Source organism: Hyperolius riggenbachi, chromosome 2 (assembly GCF_040937935.1).
Source record: "Hyperolius riggenbachi isolate aHypRig1 chromosome 2, aHypRig1.pri, whole genome shotgun sequence".
NCBI classification, from domain to species: domain Eukaryota; kingdom Metazoa; phylum Chordata; class Amphibia; order Anura; family Hyperoliidae; genus Hyperolius; species Hyperolius riggenbachi.
In genome coordinates, this window is record NC_090647.1 from 565,738,517 (window position 1) to 565,761,580 (window position 23,064).

Consider the following 23,064-nt stretch of genomic DNA (forward strand, 5'->3'; position numbering starts at 1 on the left):
TGGTCAACAGACTTCTTTATTGACTCCTTCCTCCCTTCCTCGTCTTCCAGGGAATAGTAGGATTTCAAAAGCCAGCTTACATACATTGGCCGGGAATTGAACCCAGGTCTAGTGCTTGGTAGGCAGCTCTCCTCACCACTATACCACCACCAACACTACATGCTGAAGTCAGCCTAGCATGTACCATTATGATATATCCAAGAGAAAAATGAGCTTGCTTAGGGATTTGTAGGATGTCAAAAGCCAACTCACATTGGCCAGGAGTCGAACCCAGGCCTACCACTTTGTAGGCTGCTATCCTAACCTTATACCACCAACACAACACACTACAATGCTACATGCTGAAGCCAGCCTAGCATGTACCATTGTGATATATCCAAGAGAAAAATGAGCATGCTTAGGGATTTGTAGGATGTCAAAAGCCAACTCACATACATTGGCCTGGAATCTACTCTACACAAATTATAGGATTTTTTTGTGTAGCAGTTTTGTGCCCACTTGTATGTTTGGGGGAGGAGTCTAGTGGGAACACACCTGTTTGAGTCCAGAGGGCTGTACCACTTATCACAGGAGAGGGGATATCATATGTCTGCACAGATAACTCACTACAAATATTTCCTTCCAGATCACAAGGCTGAAGATTGACAGAAACCCGTTCGCCAAAGGATTTCGGGATTCAGGACGAAACCGGTATGCCAACAAACAAAAATGATATATATGTATTTCTCAGAGATAAAAGATGCACGTTCTCCGTGTTTCTGGTTTTGGCTGACAAACTGAAGCAAACTGAGATCTCTGGGGTGGGATGCTGGCAGATAATCTGGCCACAAATCAAAGTATTGTCCACATGTCAGAGCGCCAAGAAAACCCGTTGTTCATTATAGCTGAGCATCGACACAACAGGTGCCAAATTCCGAGTGTTTCCGGAGGCGAGAAAACCTTCACTTTGTAGAAAGAAGCAGAGAAGGTACCAGGGGGTGTTATCAAATCCCCAGAGGAAAGTCTTGCAAAAAAGGCAAGAACAAAACCATTTGTTGGTCAACTCAATGGACTGAAAAGCAGCTTTCCAAACCTTTTAAGGTAGCCATACATTCTAGTGATTCTGATTCAATCGACAAAGCGATCAACTTTATTAAGGAATCGACTTCACTATGGTTGATCGTAAGTCGATGGACTAGTGGCCCACCCCCTATAAGCAATATCAATCTGACCGATGTTGCGTCTCCACACTCTGAATGCAAAAATCGATTCAGAGTCGATCAAATGACTTGTGAACAGTAGCCGATTCCTGTGTGATCAACCGATATCTCGCATCCTGCTCCATAGACTAAACTAGTCGATTTGACATGAAATCAGCCACTTTTCATCCATTGGGCATACTAGAACACACTCGATTCTTTCTCCATTCTATAAAATGGTTGAATCGAAAGGGTCGATCGTACAGTCAAATCGCTAGATGTGTGGCCACCTTTAGGCTTTCTTCATCGACCTGAAATCCGTCTGAAGAAGCTACTGGATCAGCCTGCAGAGTTGGCCACTGATTGGTTGTATTTTTGCTGCAAGGTTCTCCGATGGTGGCTCGGTGGTGATTTCTGAAGCGTGGCACATGATTGCTCGCCTGAGATGTCCTTCATATTTTAGAACGGGGTCTTGCAGGCCATGAGTTGTGATGTACACACTGATCACAGACTGGTCACATGACCACCAATCACTCCCAGGTTAGATGCAACACTGCAAAGCCTTATGCCAAGACTGTTGGGGAGAGTGGAGCTGCCTAGCACTGCCAGGTAGATGGGAACCTCCTCTATTACTGGTGGAGAGATGGAGACACACGTATCATTCACTGCCAGAGAGATGGGGGGTGCACCTGTACCTCTGCCAGAGAGATGGTAGCCACTTGTGTGACTACCAGGGAGATGGGGACCACGTGTGTCACTGTCAGGGAAATAGTGGCCGTGTCACTGGTTACAACATTGGGGCCACACGTATCACTGCCAAAAGGAGGGGGTGAGGCATCTGTACCACTGGCAGAGAGATAGTGGCCACTTGTGTCACCTCCAGGGAGTTGGGGACCATGTGTGTCACTGTTGGAGAAATAAGGGCCATCTGTATCACCAGTTAGGAGATGGGGGCCTCATCTGTTATTCCTGGGCAGATGGGGGTACATGTGTCACTTCTGGGGAGACAGGGCCATCTGTGTCCCCATTTGGGAGTTGGGTGCTATATGTGTCACTACTGGGGGGATGGGGGACCATATGTGTCATTCCTGGACAGATAGGGACAGATGAGGACAACCTATGTCACTGCTGGAGAAATGGGGGTCAGGTGTGGCAGGGAAAAGAGATAGGGGATTTTGGGGTTCCTGGGAGTAAAAGGGTGGGGCATCTTTACATTAACTGAAGAGGGCAAAGAGTGCTGAAAACTTTCACCATATCATCGTAGCAGAGGCATAACTAGAAATTATGCCCCCCCCCCCCCCCCAGCAAAGCGTTGATGGGGTCAACATTGTTCACACCCTTTCCCTTGCCAACCACTGGTGACCCTCACAGCCTGAGGGCCCATTTGGCAAGGATCATGACACAAGTGTGGACATCGGGACCTTCACACTTATAACAAGTGTAGCCAGAAACACACCTGATCGGAAGGATGGGACCCTTTATTAGAAGGAGTAAAGTAGTAGCTAGGGCCCCCTTACCTCCCTGCATTATAGGTTTGATAAACGGTTAAAAAAATAGAAAAACTAGGTCCTGTTGGCCAGATCACTTTCATTGTCCAAACGTGGTAAATCTTCCCCTTTGTAACTGATAATACATTTTTGTGTGATTTCCAGTTTCTAGAGAACCTCCCACCAGGATCAGCTGTTACAAACACAGAAAGACAAGAAAAGGTTAAAGAGTACCTGTCAGCTTTCATTTCTCCTTCTTCCTTGAGATGGAAGCCAGAGTCCAGGGCGCAGGACGGCCAGGCTATAAAAATCCCCTTTAATTGGCTGCAGGGGCTCCAAAAATAACTTCTCAAGCTATCGGCTGGAGGAGAGCCGTCTGGGCCTATAAATACTGGGAACAATAAACGAGATTGCCCTGCCCTACAGCTCTCGATAAATCTGAAGCGTTGGGGGGAAGTCGATGGGCTTTGGTGTGCTCAATAATGCATGTCTTCATTTCATAAGAGGAAGAAAGGCACGCACCGGCCGGGTGGGCCACGCCAATAACTGCTGCAGGGGGAGCCCAGAAAAGTATCAGCAAAAAGTCTGCATTGAATTTATGCAATTTGCTGGGACTTTTTTCTCCTGCGATCAGAAAGGGATCTTCCTAACGAGACTTGAGAGGGAATCCAGACAAACATGTGTTATAGAGTGAGGAAGGCTTCAATTGTTTGTAGCAAAATTATTAATTTGTCAAATTTTGGGTTATTTCCCATTTCTTCTTGTGGTGTCACCCACACCTGGCAATGTGGCAATGTTGCTGCTTTCTGTGTCCTCAGTATAAAGATTCTAATTCCTGTGATGTCACCAAGGACAGGAAGTCTCTCTTGTAGGCAGTGGCAAAACTAAAAATCGCTGGTCCCCCCTGCAAAACTTTGGATGGCCCCTCCCCTCCAAAAAAACAGAAATTGGAAAGGCAGGCCAGGCTGGATATTAAAAAAACAAAAAACTCACAGTATAGGTAACCAGATATAGGTGCCCACACAGTATAGGTAACCAGCTATAGGTGCCCCACTTTAGGTAGCCAGCTATAGGTGCCCACAGTATAGGTAGCCAGCTATAGGTGCCCACAGTATAGGTAGCCAGCTATAGGTGCCCACAGTATAGGAGTATAGGTAGCCAGCTATAGGTGCCCCACTTTAGGTAGCCATCTATAGGTGCTCCCAGTATAGGTAGCCAGCTATAGGTGCCCCCCGTATAGGTAGCCAGATATAGGTGCCCACAGTATAGGTAGCTAGCTATAGGTGCCCACAGTATAGGTAGCCAGCTATAGGTGCTCCCAGTATAGGTAGCCAGCTATAGGTGTCCCCAGTATAGGTAGCCAGCTATAGGTGCTCCCAGTATAGGTAGCCAGCTATATGTACCCCCAGTATAGGTAACCAGCTATAGGTGTCCCCAGTATCGGTAGCCAGCTATAGTTGCTCCCCGTATAGGTGGCCAGCTATAGGTGCCCCCCAGTATAGGGAGCCAGCTATAGGTGTCCCCAGTATAAGTAGCCAGCTATAGGTGCTCCCAGTATAGGTAGCCAGCTATATGTACCCCCAGTATAGGTAACCAGCTATAGGTGTCCCCAGTATCGGTAGCCAGGTATAGGTGGCCCCAGTATAGGTAGCCAGGTATAGGTGCTCCCAGTATAGCTAGCCAGCTTTAGGTGCTCCCAGTATAGGTGGCCAGCTATAGGTGCCCCCCAGTATAGGGAGCCAGCTATAGGTGTCCCCAGTATAGGTAGCCAGCTATAGGTGCTCCCAGTATAGGTAGCCAGCTATATGTACCCCCAGTATAGGTAACCAGCTATAGGTGTCTCCAGTATAGGTAGCCAGCTATAGGTGCCCTCAGTATAGGTAGCCAGGTATGAGTGCCTCCAGTATAGCTCGCCAGGTATCGGTGTCCCCAGTATAGGCAGCCAACTATAGGTGTCCCCAGTATAGGTAGCCAACTATAGGTGTCCCCAGTATAGGGAACCAGCTATAGGTGCCCTCAGTATAGGTAGCCAGGTATGAGTGCCTCCAGTATAGCTCGCCAGGTATCGGTGTCCCCAGTATAGGCAGCCAACTATAGGTGTCCCCAGTAAAGGGAGCCAGCTATAAGTGTCCTCAGTATAGGTAGCCAGCTATAGGTGCCCCCCAGTATAGGTAGCCAGCTATAGGTGCCCCCCAGTATAGGGAGCCAGCTATAGGTGTCCCCAGTATAGGTAGCCAGCTATAGGTGCTCCCAGTATAGGTAGCCAGCTATATGTACCCCCAGTATAGGTAACCAGCTATAGGTGTCTCCAGTATAGGTAGCCAGCTATATGTACCCCCAGTATAGGTAACCAGCTATAGGTGTCCCCAGTATCGGTAGCCAGGTATAGGTGGCCCCAGTATAGGTAGCCAGGTATAGGTGCTCCCAGTATAGCTAGCCAGCTTTAGGTGCTCCCAGTATAGGTGGCCAGCTATAGGTGCCCCCCAGTATAGGGAGCCAGCTATAGGTGTCCCCAGTATAGGTAGCCAGCTATAGGTGCTCCCAGTATAGGTAGCCAGCTATATGTACCCCCAGTATAGGTAACCAGCTATAGGTGTCTCCAGTATAGGTAGCCAGCTATAGGTGCCCTCAGTATAGGTAGCCAGGTATGAGTGCCTCCAGTATAGCTCGCCAGGTATCGGTGTCCCCAGTATAGGCAGCCAACTATAGGTGTCCCCAGTATAGGTAGCCAACTATAGGTGTCCCCAGTATAGGGAACCAGCTATAGGTGCCCTCAGTATAGGTAGCCAGGTATGAGTGCCTCCAGTATAGCTCACCAGGTATCGGTGTCCCCAGTATAGGCAGCCAACTATAGGTGTCCCCAGTAAAGGGAGCCAGCTATAAGTGTCCTCAGTATAGGTAGCCAGCTATAGGTGCCCCCCAGTATAGGTAGCCAGCTATAGGTGCCCCCCAGTATAGGGAGCCAGCTATAGGTGTCCCCAGTATAGGTAGCCAGCTATAGGTGCCCCCCAGTATAGGGAGCCAGCTATAGGTGTCCCCCAGTATAGGTAGCCAGCTATAGGTGTCCCCAGTATAGGTAGCCAGCTATAGGTGCCCTCAGTATAGGTAGCCAGCTATAGGTGCCCTCAGTATAGGTAGCCAGCTATAGGTGTCCCCAGTATAGGGAGCCAGCTATAGGTGTACCAGTATAGGTAGCCAGCTATAGGTGCACCCAGTATAGGGAGCCAGGTATAGGTGCACCCAGTATAGGTAGCCAGGTATAGGTGCTCCCAGTATAGGTAGCCAGCTATAGGTGTCCCCAGTATAGGGAGCCAGCTATAGGTGTACCAGTATAGGTAGCCAGCTATAGGTGTCCCCAGTATAGGGAGCCAGGTATAGATGCTCCCAGTATAGGTAGCCAGGTATAAGTGCCCCCAGTATAGGTAGCCAGGTATAGGTGCCCCTAGTATAGGTAGCCAGCTACAGGTGCCCCCAGCACAGGTATTGCTTGTTAGGCCCCTGCTTGTAGGACACAGACAGCAATAAAACCATCAAACCTTCTCTAGCACTAACTACACCTAAACAAAAAGGTTTGACCTAAATTTACATTTTAAAGCAATAGAAAGTGATTGCGTCAGATGAAATGCGCAGGCTGAGGGGATCTTCTGTGAAAACTGCAGGTCTAAACACTGGCTGGTAAAATGAAAGTGAAAGAAAAGTGTTGGGAGGGAAGGAGGCTTCCCAAAAAATATAAAATATTTAAAAACACTTTACAAGTTAAGAGGAACTCTAGAGATGAGGTTACAGAATAGGTAGTTTATTGAAACAGATCTCTCTTCTCCTGAGTTCCCAGCTCTGCCCACCTGCTGCACCCACTACCAGAGGCTCCTCCCCCTGCTGCACCCATTACCAGAGGCCCCTCCCCCTGCTGCTCCCATTACCAGAGGCTCCTCCCCCTGCTGGATTCTCCTATCTCTCAGGGCTCTGGTGGTGAGATCTCTGTGCACCTGAGTTCCCAGCTCTGCACACCTGCTGCACCCAATACCAGGGGCTCCTCCCCCTGCTGGATTCTCCTATCTCTCAGGGCTCTGGTGGTGAGATCTCTGTGCACCTGAGTTCCCAGCTCTGCCCACCTGCTGCACCCATTACCAGAGGCTCCTCCCCCTGCTGGATTCTCCTATCTCTCAGGGGCTCTGGTGGTGAGATCTCTGTGCACCTGAGTTCCCAGCTCTGCATACCTGCTGCACCCATTACCAGAGGCTCCTCCCCCTGCTGCACCCATTACCAGAGGCTCCTCCCCCTGCTGTATTCTTCTATCTCTCAGGGTATCTGGTGGTGAGATCTCTGTGCACTTGAGTTCCCAGCTCTGCACACCTGCTGCACCCACTACCAGAGGCTCCTCCCCTGCTAGATTCTCCGATCTCTCAGGGGATCTGGTGGTGAGATCTCTGTGCACCTGAGTTCCCAGCTCTGCACACCTGCTGCACCCATTACCAGAGGCTCCTCCCCCTGATGCATTCTACTATCTCTCAGGGGCTCTGGTGGTGAGATCTCTGTGCACCTGAGTTCCCAGCTCTGCCCACCTGCTGCACCCATTACCAGAGGCTCCTCCCCCTGCTGGATTCTCCTATCTCTCAGGGCATCTAGTGGTGAGATCTCTCTGCTCCTGAGTTCCCAGCTCTGCCCACCTGCTGCACCCACTACCAGAGGCTCCTCCCCCTGCTGCACCCATTACCATAGGCTCCTTCCCCTGCTGCTCCCATTACCAGAGGCTCCTCCCCCTGCTGGATTCTTCTATCTCTCAGGGGATCTGGTGGTGAGATCTCTGTGCACCTGAGTTCCCAGCTCTGCACACCTGCTGCACCCAATACCAGGGGCTCCTCCCCCTGCTGGATTCTCCTATCTCTCAGGGCTCTGGTGGTGAGATCTCTGTGCACCTGAGTTCCCAGCTCTGCCCACCTGCTGCACCCATTACCAGAGGCTCCTCCCCCTGCTGGATTCTCCTATCTCTCAGGGGCTCTGGTGGTGAGATCTCTGTGCACCTGAGTTCCCAGCTCTGCATACCTGCTGCACCCATTACCAGAGGCTCCTCCCCCTGCTGCACCCATTACCAGAGGCTCCTCCCCCTGCTGTATTCTTCTATCTCTCAGGGTATCTGGTGGTGAGATCTCTGTGCACCTGAGTTCCCAGCTCTGCACACCTGCTGCACCCATTACCAGAGGCTCCTCCCCCTGATGCATTCTACTATCTCTCAGGGGCTCTGGTGGTGAGATCTCTGTGCACCTGAGTTCCCAGCTCTGCCCACCTGCTGCACCCATTACCAGAGGCTCCTCCCCCTGCTGGATTCTCCTATCTCTCAGGGCATCTAGTGGTGAGATCTCTCTGCTCCTGAGTTCCCAGCTCTGCACACCTGCTGCACCCATTACCAGAGGCTCCTCCCCCTGCCGCACCCATTACCAGAGGCTCCTCCCCCTGCTGGATTCTTCTATCTCTCAGGGGATCTGGTGGTGAGATCTCTGTGCACCTGAGTTCCCAGCTCTGCACACCTGCTGCACCCATTACCAGAGGCTCCTCCCCCTGCTGGATTCTTCTATCTCTCAGGGGCTCTGGTGGTGAGATCTCTGTGCACCTGAGTTCCCAGCTCTGCGCACCTGCTGCACCCATTACCAGAGGCCCCTCCCCCTGCTGGATTCTTCTATCTCTCAGGGGCTCTGGTGGTGAGATCTCTGTGCACCTGAGTTCCCAGCTCTGCACAAATGTTGCACCCATTACCAGAGGCTCCTCCCCCTACTGGATTCTTCTATCTCTCAGGGGCTCTGGTGGTGAGATCTCTGTGCACCTGAGTTCCCAGCTCTGCACACCTGCTGCACCCATTACCAGAGGCTCCTCCCCCTGCTGGATTCTTCGATCTCTCAGGGCCTCTGGTAGTGAGATGTCTGTGCACCTGAGTTCCCAGCTCTGCACCCCTGCTGCACCCATTACCAGGGGCTCCTCCCCCTGCTGGATTCTCCTATCTCTCAGGGCTCTGGTGGTGAGATCTCTGTGCACCTGAGTTCCCAGCTCTGCACACCTGCTGCAGCCATTACCAGAGGCTCCTCCCCCTGCTGGACTCTACTATCTCTCAGGGGATCTGGTGGTGAGATCTCTGTGCTCCTGAGTTCCCAGCTCTGCACACCTGCTGCACCCATTACCAGAGGCTCCTCCCCCTGCTGGATTCTTCTATCTCTCAGGGATCTGGTGGTGAGATCTCTGTGCACCTGACTTCCCAGCTCTGCACACCTGCTGCACCCATTACCAGAGGCTCCTCCCCCTGCTGGATTCTTCTATCTCTCAGGGATCTGGTGGTGAGATCTCTGTGCACCTGAGTTCCCAGTTCTGCACGCCTGCTGCATCCATTACCAGAGGCTCCTCCCCCTGCTGGATTCTTATATCTCTGAGGGGCTCTGGTGGTGAGATCTCTGTGCACCTGAGTTCCCAGCTCTGCTCACCTGCTGCACCCATTACCAGAGGCTCCTCCCCCTGCTGGATTCTTATATCTCTGAGGGGCTCTGGTGGTGAGATCTCTGTGCACCTGAGTTCCCAGCTCTGCACCCCTGCCGCACCCATTACCAGAGGCTCATCCCCCTGCTGGATTCTTATATCTCTGAGGGGCTCTGGTGGTGAGATCTCTGTGCAGTTCCCAGCTCTGCACACCTGCCACACCCATGACCAGGGTCTTCCCATACTTCAGAGAATTTTATATTTTATACTATAAACGATCAAAATGGAGCTATGTGACCCCCTAGATGGAAGAGAGCAGCCAGGTGCTGTGTGGGAAGACTGCTGGAGCAGAGTGTTCTGTACATGCAGATAGGCACCCAGTATAACAATCTGGAACGCTTTACTGAAGAAAAACATGCAGAGATATCATACACCACCATCAGGAAATGCAGCTTACATAGAACAGAGAGAATACAGGAAATAACAATCTCATAAAGATCACCATTGCATTTTACACACAGTGACATCTTGTGGTTGTTGTACTACACTGCAGTTTAAGGCAACTTGTTAAACTTCCAACAAAGATATCATCGCTGAGCTAGAAAATCGAGTAGATAAATGGAGCCAGCTTAGGTTTCAGACCATCACATTCACTTTCGGGCAGACTGGTCCAATAACAGACAGATAACGCATGAGATCGATTAGCGATTTGCCACTTGGGAGGAAAGCTCCTGGCCACGCCCGGAGGCACCTTGACATCCCTCCTCAGCGCCGTTCCTCGGCACATCGTCTTTCTCCGCGGTGGTGACATGGCGGCCGGCAGCCATGTGGATCCCATTATGCAGATATGCCAGACATGCTGTTCCATTTTCCATCCACCGCCGCAGTTTGATTTATGGTCCGATATTAAAAATGTGGAGCCCAAAGACAAGGGAAGGAAAGATGAAAAGATACATCACATTTTTCATACCTATTAAACGTACCAAACGCCGGATAAGCAGATCCAAATGTACAGCGCGATTGGCGAGCCCCATCCTCACATCGCCGCCATTCCTTCTCGGTACCAGCCCAAGTATGTGAGGTCGCTCTGCGCACAGCGTCTTACGGCGAGGAGAAACGCAAACGTCACATAGAATTACCTCTTCTGAAGACCCATGGCGGCTGGAGGAGGCCTGCTGGTCTGACAGCGGCCCTTACATGTCACGTGGCATCACAGCCAATTAACTATGAAATCTAGGAATCCAGAAGCTTACACTCCAATGTCATCACCACAGTCACACACGATTATTACTATACATTTATGTAGCTCTGACATATTCCAAAGTGCTGTACAGAGATCACTGATCCATTCCTATGTGTCTCTGCACCAGAGGAGCTTACACTCTAATGTCCTCACCACAGTCACACACTATTATTATTATACATTTATATAGCTCTGATATATTCCACAGCGCTGTACAGAGATCACTGATCCATTCCCATCAGTCTCTGCACCAGAGGAGCTTACACTCTAATGTCCTCACCACAGTCACACACTATTATTATTATACATTTATATAGCTCTGATATATTCCACAGCGCTGTACAGAGATCACTGATCCATCCCCATCAGTCTCTGCACCAGAGGAGCTTACACTCTAATGTCCTCACCACAGTCACACACTATTATTATTATACATTTATATAGCTCTGACATATACCACAGTGCTGTACAGAGATCACTGATCCATTCCCATCAGTCTCTGCACCAGAGGAGCTTACACTCTAATGTCCTCACCACAGTCACACACTATTATTACTATACATTTATATAGCTCTGACATATACCACAGCGCTGTACAGAGATCACCGATCCATTCCCATCAGTCTCTGCACCAGAGGAGCTTACACTCTAATGTCCTCACCACAGTTGCACACTGTTATTATTATTATTATTATTATTATTATACATTTATATAGCTCTGACATATACCACAGCGCTGTACAGAGATCACCGATCCATCCCCATCAGTCTCTGCACCAGAGGAGCTTACACTCTAATGTCCTCACCACAGTCACACACTATTATTATTATACATTTATATAGCTCTGCCATATTCCAGTGAGCTGCAAAAATATCTCTGATCCATTCCCATCAGTCTGTGCACCAGAGGGGATATTTGTGCCCCCTGTATAGGAAGCCAGGTATAGTTTTACCCAGTATAGGAAGTCAGGTATAGTTGCCCCAGTATAGGTTAGCCAGGTATAGGTTCCCCAGTATAGGTTAGCCAGGTATAGGTTCCCCAGTATAGGTTAGCCAGGTATAGGTGCCCCAGTATAGGTAGTCAGGTATAGTTGCCCCAGTATAGGTTAGCCAGGTATAGGTGCCCCCAGTATAGGTTAGCCAGGTATAGTTGCCCCAGTATAAGTTAGCCAGGTATAGTTGCCCCCAGTATAGGTTAGCCAGGTATAGGTTCCCCCAGTAAAGGTTAACCAGGTATAGTTGCCCCAGTATAGGTTAGTCAGGTATAGTTGCCCCCAGTGTAGGTTAACCAGGTATAGTCACCCCAGTATAGGTTAGCAAGGTATAGTTGCCTCCAGTATAGGTTAGCCAGGTATAGTCGCCTCAGTATAGGTTAGCCACATATAGTCGCCTCAGTATAGGTAAGCCAGGTATAGTCGCCCCAGCATAGGTTAGCCAGGTATAGTTGCCCCCAGTTTAGGTAGCCAGGAATAGGTGTCCCCAGTATAGGTAGCCAGATGTAGGTGCCCCCAGTATAGGTAGCCAGGTATAGTTTTCCCCAGTATAGGTAGCCAGGAATAGGTGCCCCCATTATAGGTAGCCAGGTGTAGGTACCCCCAGTATAGTTAGCCAGGTATAGGTGCCCTCAGTATAGGTTAGCCAGGTACAGGTTCCCCCAGTATAGTTAGCCAGGTATAGGTGCCCTCAGTATAGGTAGCCAGGTATAGGTGCCCCAGTATAGGTAACCAGGTATAGTTTTCCCCAGTATAGGTAGCCAGGTATAGGTGCCCCCAGTATAGCTAGCCAGGTATAGTTTTCCCCAGTATAGGTTAGCCAGGTAGGTTCCCCCAGTATAGGTAGCCAGGAATAGGTGCACCCCCGTAAAGGTAGCCAGGTATAGTTGCCCCCCAGTATAGGTAGCCAGGAAAAGGTGTCCCCAGTATAGTTAGCCAGTTATAGTTGCCCCCCAGTATAGGTAATCAGGTATAGGCGCCCCCAGTAAAGGTAGCCAGCCTGTCCCCTCTCCCTCCCTGGCTGCCGCTCGATTACCTTCTTGAGTCGGCTACCCTTTCCTCCAGCACAGTCCCAGCCCCCCTCGCTAGACCTCATATCAGCTGTGCCCAGCCGCAGGCAGTGAATAGACAAGAGAACGGTTCCCCTAGTAAAGGTGCATATACGGGAAATAACTAAGTACTTCCTGTATACATAACGCTATACAGGAATACCAGTATACGTACAGCAATCTATATATATATAATAGACTAAGTGCCTCAACCTTCGAGCAAGAAGAAGAAGTACTTTGCATGAGAAAATGTATGCGTGCTCAAACACCAAGTTTAAGGCCTCTTTTCCACGGACTGTTGAGCTGTGTGCTCAGCAAGCAGTTACCAGGCAGCAGCAAGCAGTTACAATCTATATATATATAATAGACTAAGTGCCTCAACCTTCGAGCAAGAAGAAGAAGTACTTTGCATGAGAAAATGTATGCGTGCTCAAACACCACGTTTAAGGCCTCTTTTCCACGGACTGTTGAGCTGTGTGCTCAGCAAGCAGTTACCAGGCAGCAGCAAGCAGTTACCAGGCAGCAGTAAGCAGTTACCAGGCAGCAGTGAGCAGTTAGCAGGCAGCAACAAGCAGTTACCAGGCAGCAGCAAGTAGTTACCAGGCAGCAGCAAGCAGTTACCAGGCAGCAGTGAGCAGATACCAGGCAGCAACAAGCAGTTACCAGGCAGCAACAAGCAGTTACCAGGCAGCAGTGAGCAGATACCAGGCAGCAACAAGCAGTTACCAGGCAGCAGCGAGCAGTTACCAGGCAGCAGTGAGCAGATACCAGGCAGCAGTGAGCAGATACCAGGCAGCAACAAGCAGTTACCAGGCAGCAGTGAACAGTTACCAGGCAGCAACAAGCAGTTACCAGGCAGCTACAAGCAGTTACCAGGCAGCAGTGAGCAGATACCAGGCAGCAGCAAGCAGTTACCAGGCAGCAGAAAGCAGTTACCAGGCAGCAGCAAGCAGTTACCAGGCAGCAGCAAGCAGTTACCAGGCAGCAGCAAGCAGTTACCAGGCAGCAGTGAGCAGTTACCAGGCAGCAGTGAGCAGTTGTGAGAGTTTGAGAGCCATTTCACTGCCTATTCACAGTCCATGGACAAGAGGCCTTACCCTAGCAAGTCTGACATTGCAAATCTGGCCTAATTGGCTATTCATGAGGCAATGCTCATGCAAATGCATGCACAAACCAATACCACAAAGCAGTCACCCTGCTACATGCTACATTAGCACTATCCGGCTTAGTGCACACAAGAGCGGTTCGGCAGCGTTTTGCGATCCACTTGCGGCTGCGGATACGCTTGGGTAATGTATTTCAATGGGCTGGTGCACACCAGAGCGGGAGGCGTTTTGCTGAAACGCATACTCCCGAGGTGAGGCATTTTTTGGATTGCGGAGGCGTTTCTGCCTCCAATGTAAAGTATAGAAAAAACGCAAACCGCTCTGAAAAACGGCAGTTCAGAGCGGTTTTGCAGGCGTTTTTGTTACAGAAGCTGTTCAGTAACAGCTTTACTGTAACAATATATGTAATCTACTACACCAAAAACGCTTTACAAAACCGCAAAATGCTAGGTGAAATGCTACAGAAAAATAAGAAAAAGCGTTTCAAAATCTGCTAGCATTTTGCGGATCTGCTAGCTGTTTTTGGTGTGCTCCAGGCCTCCAGGAGCGCCACGGGGAGGATTCCCAATGCCCCATTTTTATACAACTGGGGGGACCGCAGGGTCCCAGGCTCTCTCACTGCCTGGAAACCACAGCGGCACAACTGAGGGGGAGGCTGGGTGGCGTGGACTACCCCCCCCCCCCCAAGTGTGGCCAGCGCCGGGGAGAGCCGTCTGCACCCACCTCCCAATATTAAAAACAGGCACTTACCTTAACGTCCATTGCGTTCTGCTACATGCGCATTAATTTGGGGGCACCACATGAGAAAGGAGAGAAGCATGGGTCACCCCGAGCTTTAGAGCTCAGGGCTGGCTCACATGCAGCACTCCAGAGGGGGGGGGGGGGGAGGACAGGCGCACTCACTCCAGGGTTCACACCGCCGGAGCAAGCCATCCACCACCTGCCTCCAAAGGATACAAACCGCACAAAATGCTTTCCATGAGAAAATTAATGCGCATGTAGCAGAACCCAATGGACGTTAAGGTAAGTGGCTGTTTTTAATATTAGGAGGTGGGTGCGGATGGCTCTCCCCAGCGCTGGCCACGCTTGGGGGGGGGGGGGGGGGGCGGCTGCGCCACCCAGCCTCCCACTCCGGGTGCCGCTGTGGTTCCCAGGCAGCGAGAGAGCACTTTGCAGTATTGGTTTTTTGACCCTGCATAGTTTGGCATGCGGAAGCAAATGCATATTTGCATGAGCATTGCCTCATGAATAGCCAATTAGGCCAGATTTGGAAAGCCAGACTTGCTAGGGTTAAACTTGGTGTTTGAGCACGCAAAATTTTTCTCATGGAAAGCATTTTTTGCAGTTGTATCCTTTGGAGGCAGGTGGTGGATGGCTTGCTCTGGTGGTGTGAGCCCTGGAGTGAGTTGTCTGCGCCTGTCCTCCCCCCACCCCGGAGTGTTGTATGTGAGCCAGCCCTGAGCTCTAAAGCTCGGGGTGACCCATGCTTCACTCCTTTCTCATGTGGTGCCCCCAAGTTAATGTGCATGTTGCAGAACGCAATGGACGTTAAGGTAAGTGCCTGTTTTTAATATTGGGAGGTGGGTGCGGATGGCTCTCCCCGGCGCTGACCACACTTGGGGGGGGGGAGGTGCAGCTGCGCCACCCAGCCTCCCCCTCCGGGGTGCCGCTGTGGTTCCCAGGCAGTAAGAGAGCCTGGGACCCCGCAGTCCCCCGGTTGTATGGGGGCATTCGGAATCCTCCCCGTGGCGCTCCTGGATAGTGCTAATGTAGCATGAACTAATACCCGCAGGGCGATCGCTTTGCGGTATTGGTTTTTGGACCCTGCATAGTTTGGCATGCGAAAGCAAATGCATATTTGCATGAGCATTGCCTCATGAATAGCCAATTAGGCCGGATTTGCAAAGCCAGACTTGCTAGGGTTAAACTTGGTGTTTGAGCACGCATACATTTTCTCATGGAAAGCCTACTTCTTCTTGCTTCAAGGTTGAGGCACGTACTCTATTAGATAGATAGATGCGGCGTATGCTACGACGCGGGTTGGCTAGTATAATATAATCTGTGATTTGCCACATGACAAGAGTGTGGCCACCATGACCCTCCACAGCAGTCTGGCCATCATTTCTCCCCCACCTAAAACAAGTAATGCTACAACCATACGTGATCTGTAGGGGGAAGGCTCGTATCAGAGGGAGAGTAAGGCCTGTACACATGATAGATAAAACTTGGCAACAAGGCAACCAATGACCACCTGAGAATCCAGCATGTGTCCTTGACCTCGACCGCTTGCCCAGTGATCCACCTGGTGGATCGCTGCAACCGAGCAACAGCCAAGAGCTGTGTTCTCCCCACTTACCTGGCAAATAGGTGACGCCACATGGACACATTGTAAGCCTGCAGGCTAGTGATGGGTCTGTACAACTTTGACCCATGTAGTGACACCCAAGGGATTAGTGCCAATGCCAGGCGACGAGCCTCCTACATGTGTACGAGGCTTGAGAAGTTGGGGGTTTCCATTGCCCTGGGCTGCTCCATCAGTAGTTAGGCTTAGGGATTGGGCAGTCATGCCAGTGCCCGGGTACCTTCCAGGGGTCTTGTTCTGTCAGTAGTAGATCATGTGCTCTGCATTTTATTGACTGTTGTTTGGATGAGTTGAGCCTCCAATTCACCTAATCTTCCTCTTGTTTGCAGCACGGGTCTGGAGGCCATAATGGAGACGTACGCCTTCTGGAGGCCACCCGTCCGCACGCTCACCTTTGAAGATTTTACAAGCATGCAGAAGCAGCAAGGTGGGCCCAGGCCTCATACAGACACATTACACTTGTTTGGTGAGGACTCCTTTCCCCTCCTCATCATCTGGTCACCAGCTGAGTCTCTTCCCAACTGGTGGTTTCAGTTAAAGATGAAAAAAAAAAGCCCAGGGAAATAAGCCAGAGAGGTGGTGAGAATGACATGTCTTCCCCCTGTACAGACCCTTCACCATAATTCCAGGCTGCAGATCAGCTACAGAATGCATCAGATTAATCACATCAAAAACAGCGGCCTGGACTCCCCCAGGGATCGGCTTGTTATAATTCACCTTGTTTGTTCCTGTTTGCTCTCGATGACAACGCTAAAAGCAGAATCAGAAGGTGGAAGCTGTGGCGGGTTTCACGATAAGAATTACATTTCATCTCGCGATTATCAGCTTCACCGGATAATGTGGGACACAAGGATTCCCTTAAACCCTTCAGACGGGAAAGGAATTTTAGTTTTGCATAGTGTGGTTAAAATATCTCCTAAGCTTTATTATCTTCTTTGTCCCTGGGAGAATTTACCTTACTTCCTGTCCAAACAGGAAGTGAGTAAATCTCTTCAACGTTGTCAGAGGCCATGGAAACTACAATATTTTCATGAAGCCTTTATTAAGAAGTATTTGTCTTTATCAATGCACCCTGTCCTTGGGAACTACTTAGGCATGTGTGTAACTACAAATAAGGGGCCCTCCAGCATGACTTTGTTGACCCCTCCCCCCATGTTCACTTTCCCCTTCCCTATGACGGCCTCCATGGCCAGAGGGCATTTTGTCAGAGGTTAGAGACCACCATGACTCTCCTCACTTATAACAAGTGTGGGCACCATGAGCGCCCTCCAACAACAATAAGTGTGACCAACATAACTCTCCTCACTTATAACGTATGTCACTCTTTACTCCCTTTTTGCATTTGACCCCCCCCCCCCATGAGAAATGGAACATCCGTAGCGCATCACTTCAAGTCATTAAGTCTTCAGAAGGAAACATTACTTGCCAGTGTTTGTAGAGAACTTTTAGGTCTAAGTTCACTATAAAACATTTTAATGCTTCCAGTTTTCACAACCGAAGTAAGTCCATTTTGGTCTTCATACTTTAAAGAGACACTGAAGTGAGACTAAATCTCGCTTCAGCTCTCATACATAGCAGGGGCATGTGTGCCCCTGCTAAAACGCCGCTATCCCGCGGCTGTACGAGGGTCCCTGACCCCCCAACCCACCCCCCGCAAATCTTGGTCGCAAGTTGGTCGTAGATTAGCCCTTCCTAGAGGCAGGGCTAACGGCTGCAGCCCTGCCTCACAGCGCGCCTATCAGACGCGCATCGCTGCCTCTCCCCCGCCCCTCTCAGTGAAGGAAGACTGAGAGGGGCGGGGGAGAGGCGGAGATACGCATCTGACAGACGCGCGTGGGGCAGGGCTGCGGCGGTTAGCCCTGCCCCAACCAGGAAGCGCTCCCCCGCATTACGGAGGGGATTTGGGGGGACAGGGACCCCCGTTAAGCCGCGGGATAGCGGCGTTTTAGCAGGGGCACACGTGCCCCTGCTAGCTATGAGGTCTGAAGCGAGATCTTTTCTCGCTTCAGACTCTCTTTAACTGGTTACCCCCCATCCAACAGTATGAGATACATCTTGGCCGGTGTGCCATGATTTCTGCCTGTGCGTCAATTCAGCCTACATGCACAGGCAAGTTTAAGGGTTAAGGAGGGGAACTGTTAAATCATAGGAATGCAGGTTAGTTAGAGTTAGACGATGTAGGCTATTTCATTGGAGCACCAGCATTACAGCTTAATACAGTCGCAGACTGCCCTGGTCATTATTGGCTCTTAAAGAAAACCAGAGCTGAGATAAATTAAAAGTTTTATACATACCTGGGGCTTCCTCCAGCCCCAAGTGCACGGATCACTCCCACGCCGCCGTCCTCAGTCTTCTCCATCTTTGGTACCGGGTACCGTAACTTCAGCCAGCCATGGCCAGTCTGCGCAAAAGAATCACACCTCCCAACTTTTTGAGATGAGAAAAAGGGACACTTAAGCCACGCCCCTGATCACGCCTCCATCGCACCCCTAGTCACACATACCATAAAGATTTCATAAGAAAAATATGTTGTTTTATAATATAAACCACACTGGTCCTTTCTATCCTGGTTCATTTTCCTTCATATTAACATTTTAAAATTGGTAATATATCAATTTAAAGGATAGGAATAAAGTTTAGAGTCAAACACATTTTTTAGTAGAGAAATACATATATTTACATAGAAAGAGGGACAACGTCCTGAAAGAGAAACAAATGGGGAGGAAAGAGGGACAGAGCTCCCAAAGAGGGACAGTCCCTCCAAAAGAGGGACAGTTGGGAGCTATGAAGAAGTGCACCCTCTACGTATTTCTCCGGCGGCTGCTGGAGAGATACGTAGAGGGTGCACTTATTTTGTGCAGACTGGCCGTGACTGGCTGAAGTTACGGTACACGGAACCGAAGAGGGAGAACACTGAGAACGGCAGCGTGGGAGGTATGTATAAAACTTAATTTATCTCAGCTCTGCTACACTTTAATACAGACAGCATAGAGCTCTTCAATGTGCCATCGGGGCTACAAAGTGTATGAAGAGGTGCCCTCTGCCTCTCCTGGTGACCTGAGAAGTCTGTGGTTGGATGTGGAGGACGTCTCCTCCCGGCTGCTGTACAATGCTAGGCCAGGACACTTTGTAGTTTTTGAGTTAAGCAGCTGTTCATCTGAGGTCTTCTGTCGTCCTCTCCTGATAAGATGTCTGTGGTTGGAGGACATCTCCTCCCGGCTGCTGTATGATGTTAGTCCTGGACACTTTAAGTTAAGCAGCTGTTCATTTGAACATCCTCGTCTTGCGGAACAAAGTAGCCAGTGAACTTTCTGGTCAGTTGGGCGGTTGGCTGAAAGTCATTAATTCAATGTTCAGAAGAGGTTTAATAAACATCACATGTGCCCGCAGCTGCCAGGCTGGCATACAGTGCTGCCTGACCTCCTTGTTGGCGGTTGGGCACACATGATGCCGGGCACAGCTGGTGGCCGTTCTGCTATAACTCAGCATATGAGGGTCCTCATCAAACTACTAAGCAGCTGTAACGTGCTCCGATCACTCACAGCTCCAGAGAAATCACATCCGCTGGGTGTTTTACTTACCGTATATCTGTGTCCTCCTCATGTGAGAAATATACCTTATGTCCTGCCTCAACAGGAAGTGATTAAATGTCTCCAGCAGCGACAGAGATGGCAGACGTGGTGTGTGTGTGTAGCTTAAAATTAAGGCATTTAAATTCCATTAAGTTCCAGGGAATACCACATTAGCGAGACCAAACACAAGACTGGGAAGTATTGGATCAATCAGAGAATCAGTATTGTACCAGGGAAATCGGAATTACGTGGGATACCGAGTACCTGTACCAACCCTCTAAATTTTTAGGCCAATCACAAGACTTGGGAATATTAAGAACAACTATCAAAGAAACAGTTTTTCTGTAAATCCGACGTACCTACAGAGCTTTTAGCCAGCAACACTAGAAAGCTTTTCAGAGGTCTCTCATCACAGCCTGTGTGAAAAAAAATAGCTTTGTTTACCAGCTGTTTTGTAACAATTTAATGTTGGCATCAGTGGGAGGGGGAAGCAGAGCTGCACTGTGACCTGGCTGTAAACTGTTTACTTTACACTGTGTGGCAGAGAGAGACACACAGACAGGAACACAGAGCTTCAGTTGATGATTATTTACACACATCTGAAGCTATATTTCTGCTTTCTATCATTCTGCACAGATTCCAGTCACAGTATTAGAGCCAGTGAGGATTGTTTCTGTATGCTGGATGTGCTGGGAACAGTCCTCCATAGTAATGCCCACAGTGAGCACTGTTCTCTGTAAATGTCATATTTTCCTCATATAAAACATAAAAAGATGACAAAAAAAGCCTTTGTATTGCTATTTTCTACTAATTACTGGAAATATATGTGGCATTTTGAATTTTAGTTCACTTTGATAGTTGTCCTTTAAGCCAATCAGAGAATTTGGAAAAGTACTGTGGTTGCCAATAGGAAATGCGGATTATGCATAATGGTGTACATGCACCAAAAATAGCAGATTCTGCCCCCCCCCCCCCAAAAAAAAACTTTATTGACAAAAATAGCAAAAAGAACCCCACATTCCCTGGAAATCTAACTTTCCGACCATCCCTACTTAAAATCCAACAATTGAATGCACAAATGGCCAGATTACAGGTGGCCATACACCTATAGATGGCCACCAGATCGACCATCAGAGAGATCCCACTATGATCAAATCTGATCAGAGAGGGATCTGTCGGCCGCCCACACACTGCACATAGATTTTCACGAGGAAATCGATTCAAAGTCTAATTGCACATTCACAATCTTCCTAATATTCTTCTCTGTGTTGTGTCTCTAGGGGGCAGCACTGGGACATCTCCGACGACATCCAGTACTGGAACGCCATCACCATCTGCATCCTCCCACCTGCTCTCTCCATCGTGCTCTCCGCCCACTTTCCATCTGACGCCCAACTCTTTCAACGTTGGCTGCCGGGAAAACCAACTCTGCAACCTCAACCTGTCCGAGTACCCAGCTTGCGCCAGGAGTAACATGGCCGCCCTCCAGAGCTACCCGGGCCTGGGTGACAGTGGATACAACCGGCTGCAAGGTGGCAACTCCGCCGGCAGCCAATCATCAGAGAGCTTTATGCCCCAGCGGACTTCCTCCTTAATCTCTGGAATGGCCACTCCATCGTCTCTGCCAAGCAACGGCAAGATGGATGCGTACAGTGGGCAGCTGGGCTCTTACCCCACCTCCCAGTTCCAGTACATGATGCAGACCGGAAACCCCTCCTCTGGCTCCTCCTCCTCGCACATGTTTGGCAGTGGTCACATGCAGCAAAGCTCCTACAATGCCTTCTCCATCCATAACCCCTACAACCTCTATGGATACAACTTTCCAGCCTCGCCCCGGCTGGCCGCAAGTCCCGAAAAACTAACTGCCCCCCAAGGCACTTTGCTCTGCTCATCTCCCTCCAATGTGGCCTTTGGAGAGCGGCAGTACCTGTCCTCCGGTATGGATGCCATGCACATGATTGGTAGCCCTTCAGCCAATCAGCAGGCTGCAAACGCCTGTGACAGCAGACAATATGGAGGTGTACCTGGTTCTTCTTCACAAATGTCCGTGCACATGGTTTAAGGACATCTGGAGCTTCATGGGTGGACTGTGAGAACCGCAGTGCCTTTGGAAGGACCGCCGCTGGCATGGAGCCCTGACTCTGGCCACCGACGCCCTACGTGGATATACAATGCAATTATACCAGATGTAGCTTCCCGCCATGATAACTCGCCACTTCTCACATCTCTCGGGGTTTCCTCCTTGAGGACTCCTCAAAGAAACTGGACTTGTTTTTTTTTCTCTTTTAAAGTTTTATTAGTGTTTGTGATAAAGCTTTCAAATACCAGGCTGCATAAATGACAAAATAGTAATAATAATACAGTAAACAGAGACAGAGTGGAAGAAGACGCCAAGTCAAAGTTTTGTCTGGAGTATTTAAAAAAAGTACTATAATAGGAAATAGGACAAGGACAGTGGAGTGATGGGTGTGACATTGGCATCATCTCCAGGGTTCAGGTTACATGGACAAAACTTCAACTAATATAAAAGGAATTGTTATACCACAATTTCCCACCATCCACCCATCTACCCTCTTACCTTCCATTTCTTACTTACCACATATGACTTTGTCTTTCATATACCAGCCACTTACCCCTCCCCCTCTAAAAGCTCACGATGACCCTCCCTACCACCCACTTTACTCTTACCCATTACCTGCCAGCCACCCACCCCTTTCTTACCCCTCGCCTACAAGCCACCCACCCTACTCTGTCTCTTACCCCTCAACTGCCTGCCATACCCACTCTACTCTTAACCCTCACCTTCTTGCCACCCACCATACACTTACCCCTCACATTCCTGCCACCCACCATACACTTACCCCTCACATGCCTGTCACCCACTTTTCCCTTACCCCTCACCTTCCTGCCACCCACCATACTCTTACCCCATCACCTTCCTGCCACCCACCTTTCCCTTACCCCTCACCTTCCTACCACCCACCTTTCCCTTACCCCTCACCTTCCTGCCACCCACCTTTCCCTTACCCCTCACCTTCCTGCCACCCACCATACACTTACCCCTCACATTCCTGCCACCCACCATACACTTACCCCTCACCTTCTTGCCACCCACCATACACTTACCCCTCACATTCCTGCCACCCACCATACACTTACCCCTCACCTTCTTGCCACCCACCATACACTTACCCCTCACATTCCTGCCACCCACCACCATACACTTACTCCTCACATGCCTGTCACCCACTTTTCCCTTACCCCTCACCTTCCTGTCACCCACCATACTCTTACCCCATCACCTTCCTGCCACCCACCTTTCCCTTACCCCTCACCTTCCTACCACCCACCTTTCCCTTACCCCTCACCTTCCTGCCACCCACCTTTCTCTTACCGCACACCCACCCCTCTGTTATCCCTCACCTCCCAGCCACCCACCCTACTCTTACCTTTCACCGAACAGCCACCCGCTCCTTTCTTACCCCTCACCTGCCAGCCACTCAACCTACTCTTACCCCATCACCTTCCTGCCACCCACCTTTCCTTTACTGCACACCCACCCCTCTTTTACCCCTCACCTATGAGCACCCCACCCTACTCTTACCTAACAGCCACC

General features: G+C 49.9%; 1 protein-coding gene across 1 annotated transcript in view; it reads left to right on the top strand.

Moving 5' to 3' along the window:
* TBX15 (T-box transcription factor 15) overlaps positions 1-22,811 on the top strand; it is a 128,459-nt gene extending 105,648 nt beyond the window's left edge. Inside the window, exons 6-8 of the mRNA XM_068270986.1 lie at positions 626-690; positions 16,206-16,303; positions 20,729-22,811. Coding sequence (XP_068127087.1) covers positions 626-690; positions 16,206-16,303; positions 20,729-21,510 — 945 coding nt within the window. The 3' untranslated portion in view covers positions 21,511-22,811. The remainder of the gene's footprint in view (positions 1-625; positions 691-16,205; positions 16,304-20,728) is intronic.
* The last annotated feature ends 253 nt before the right edge of the window (positions 22,812-23,064 follow it).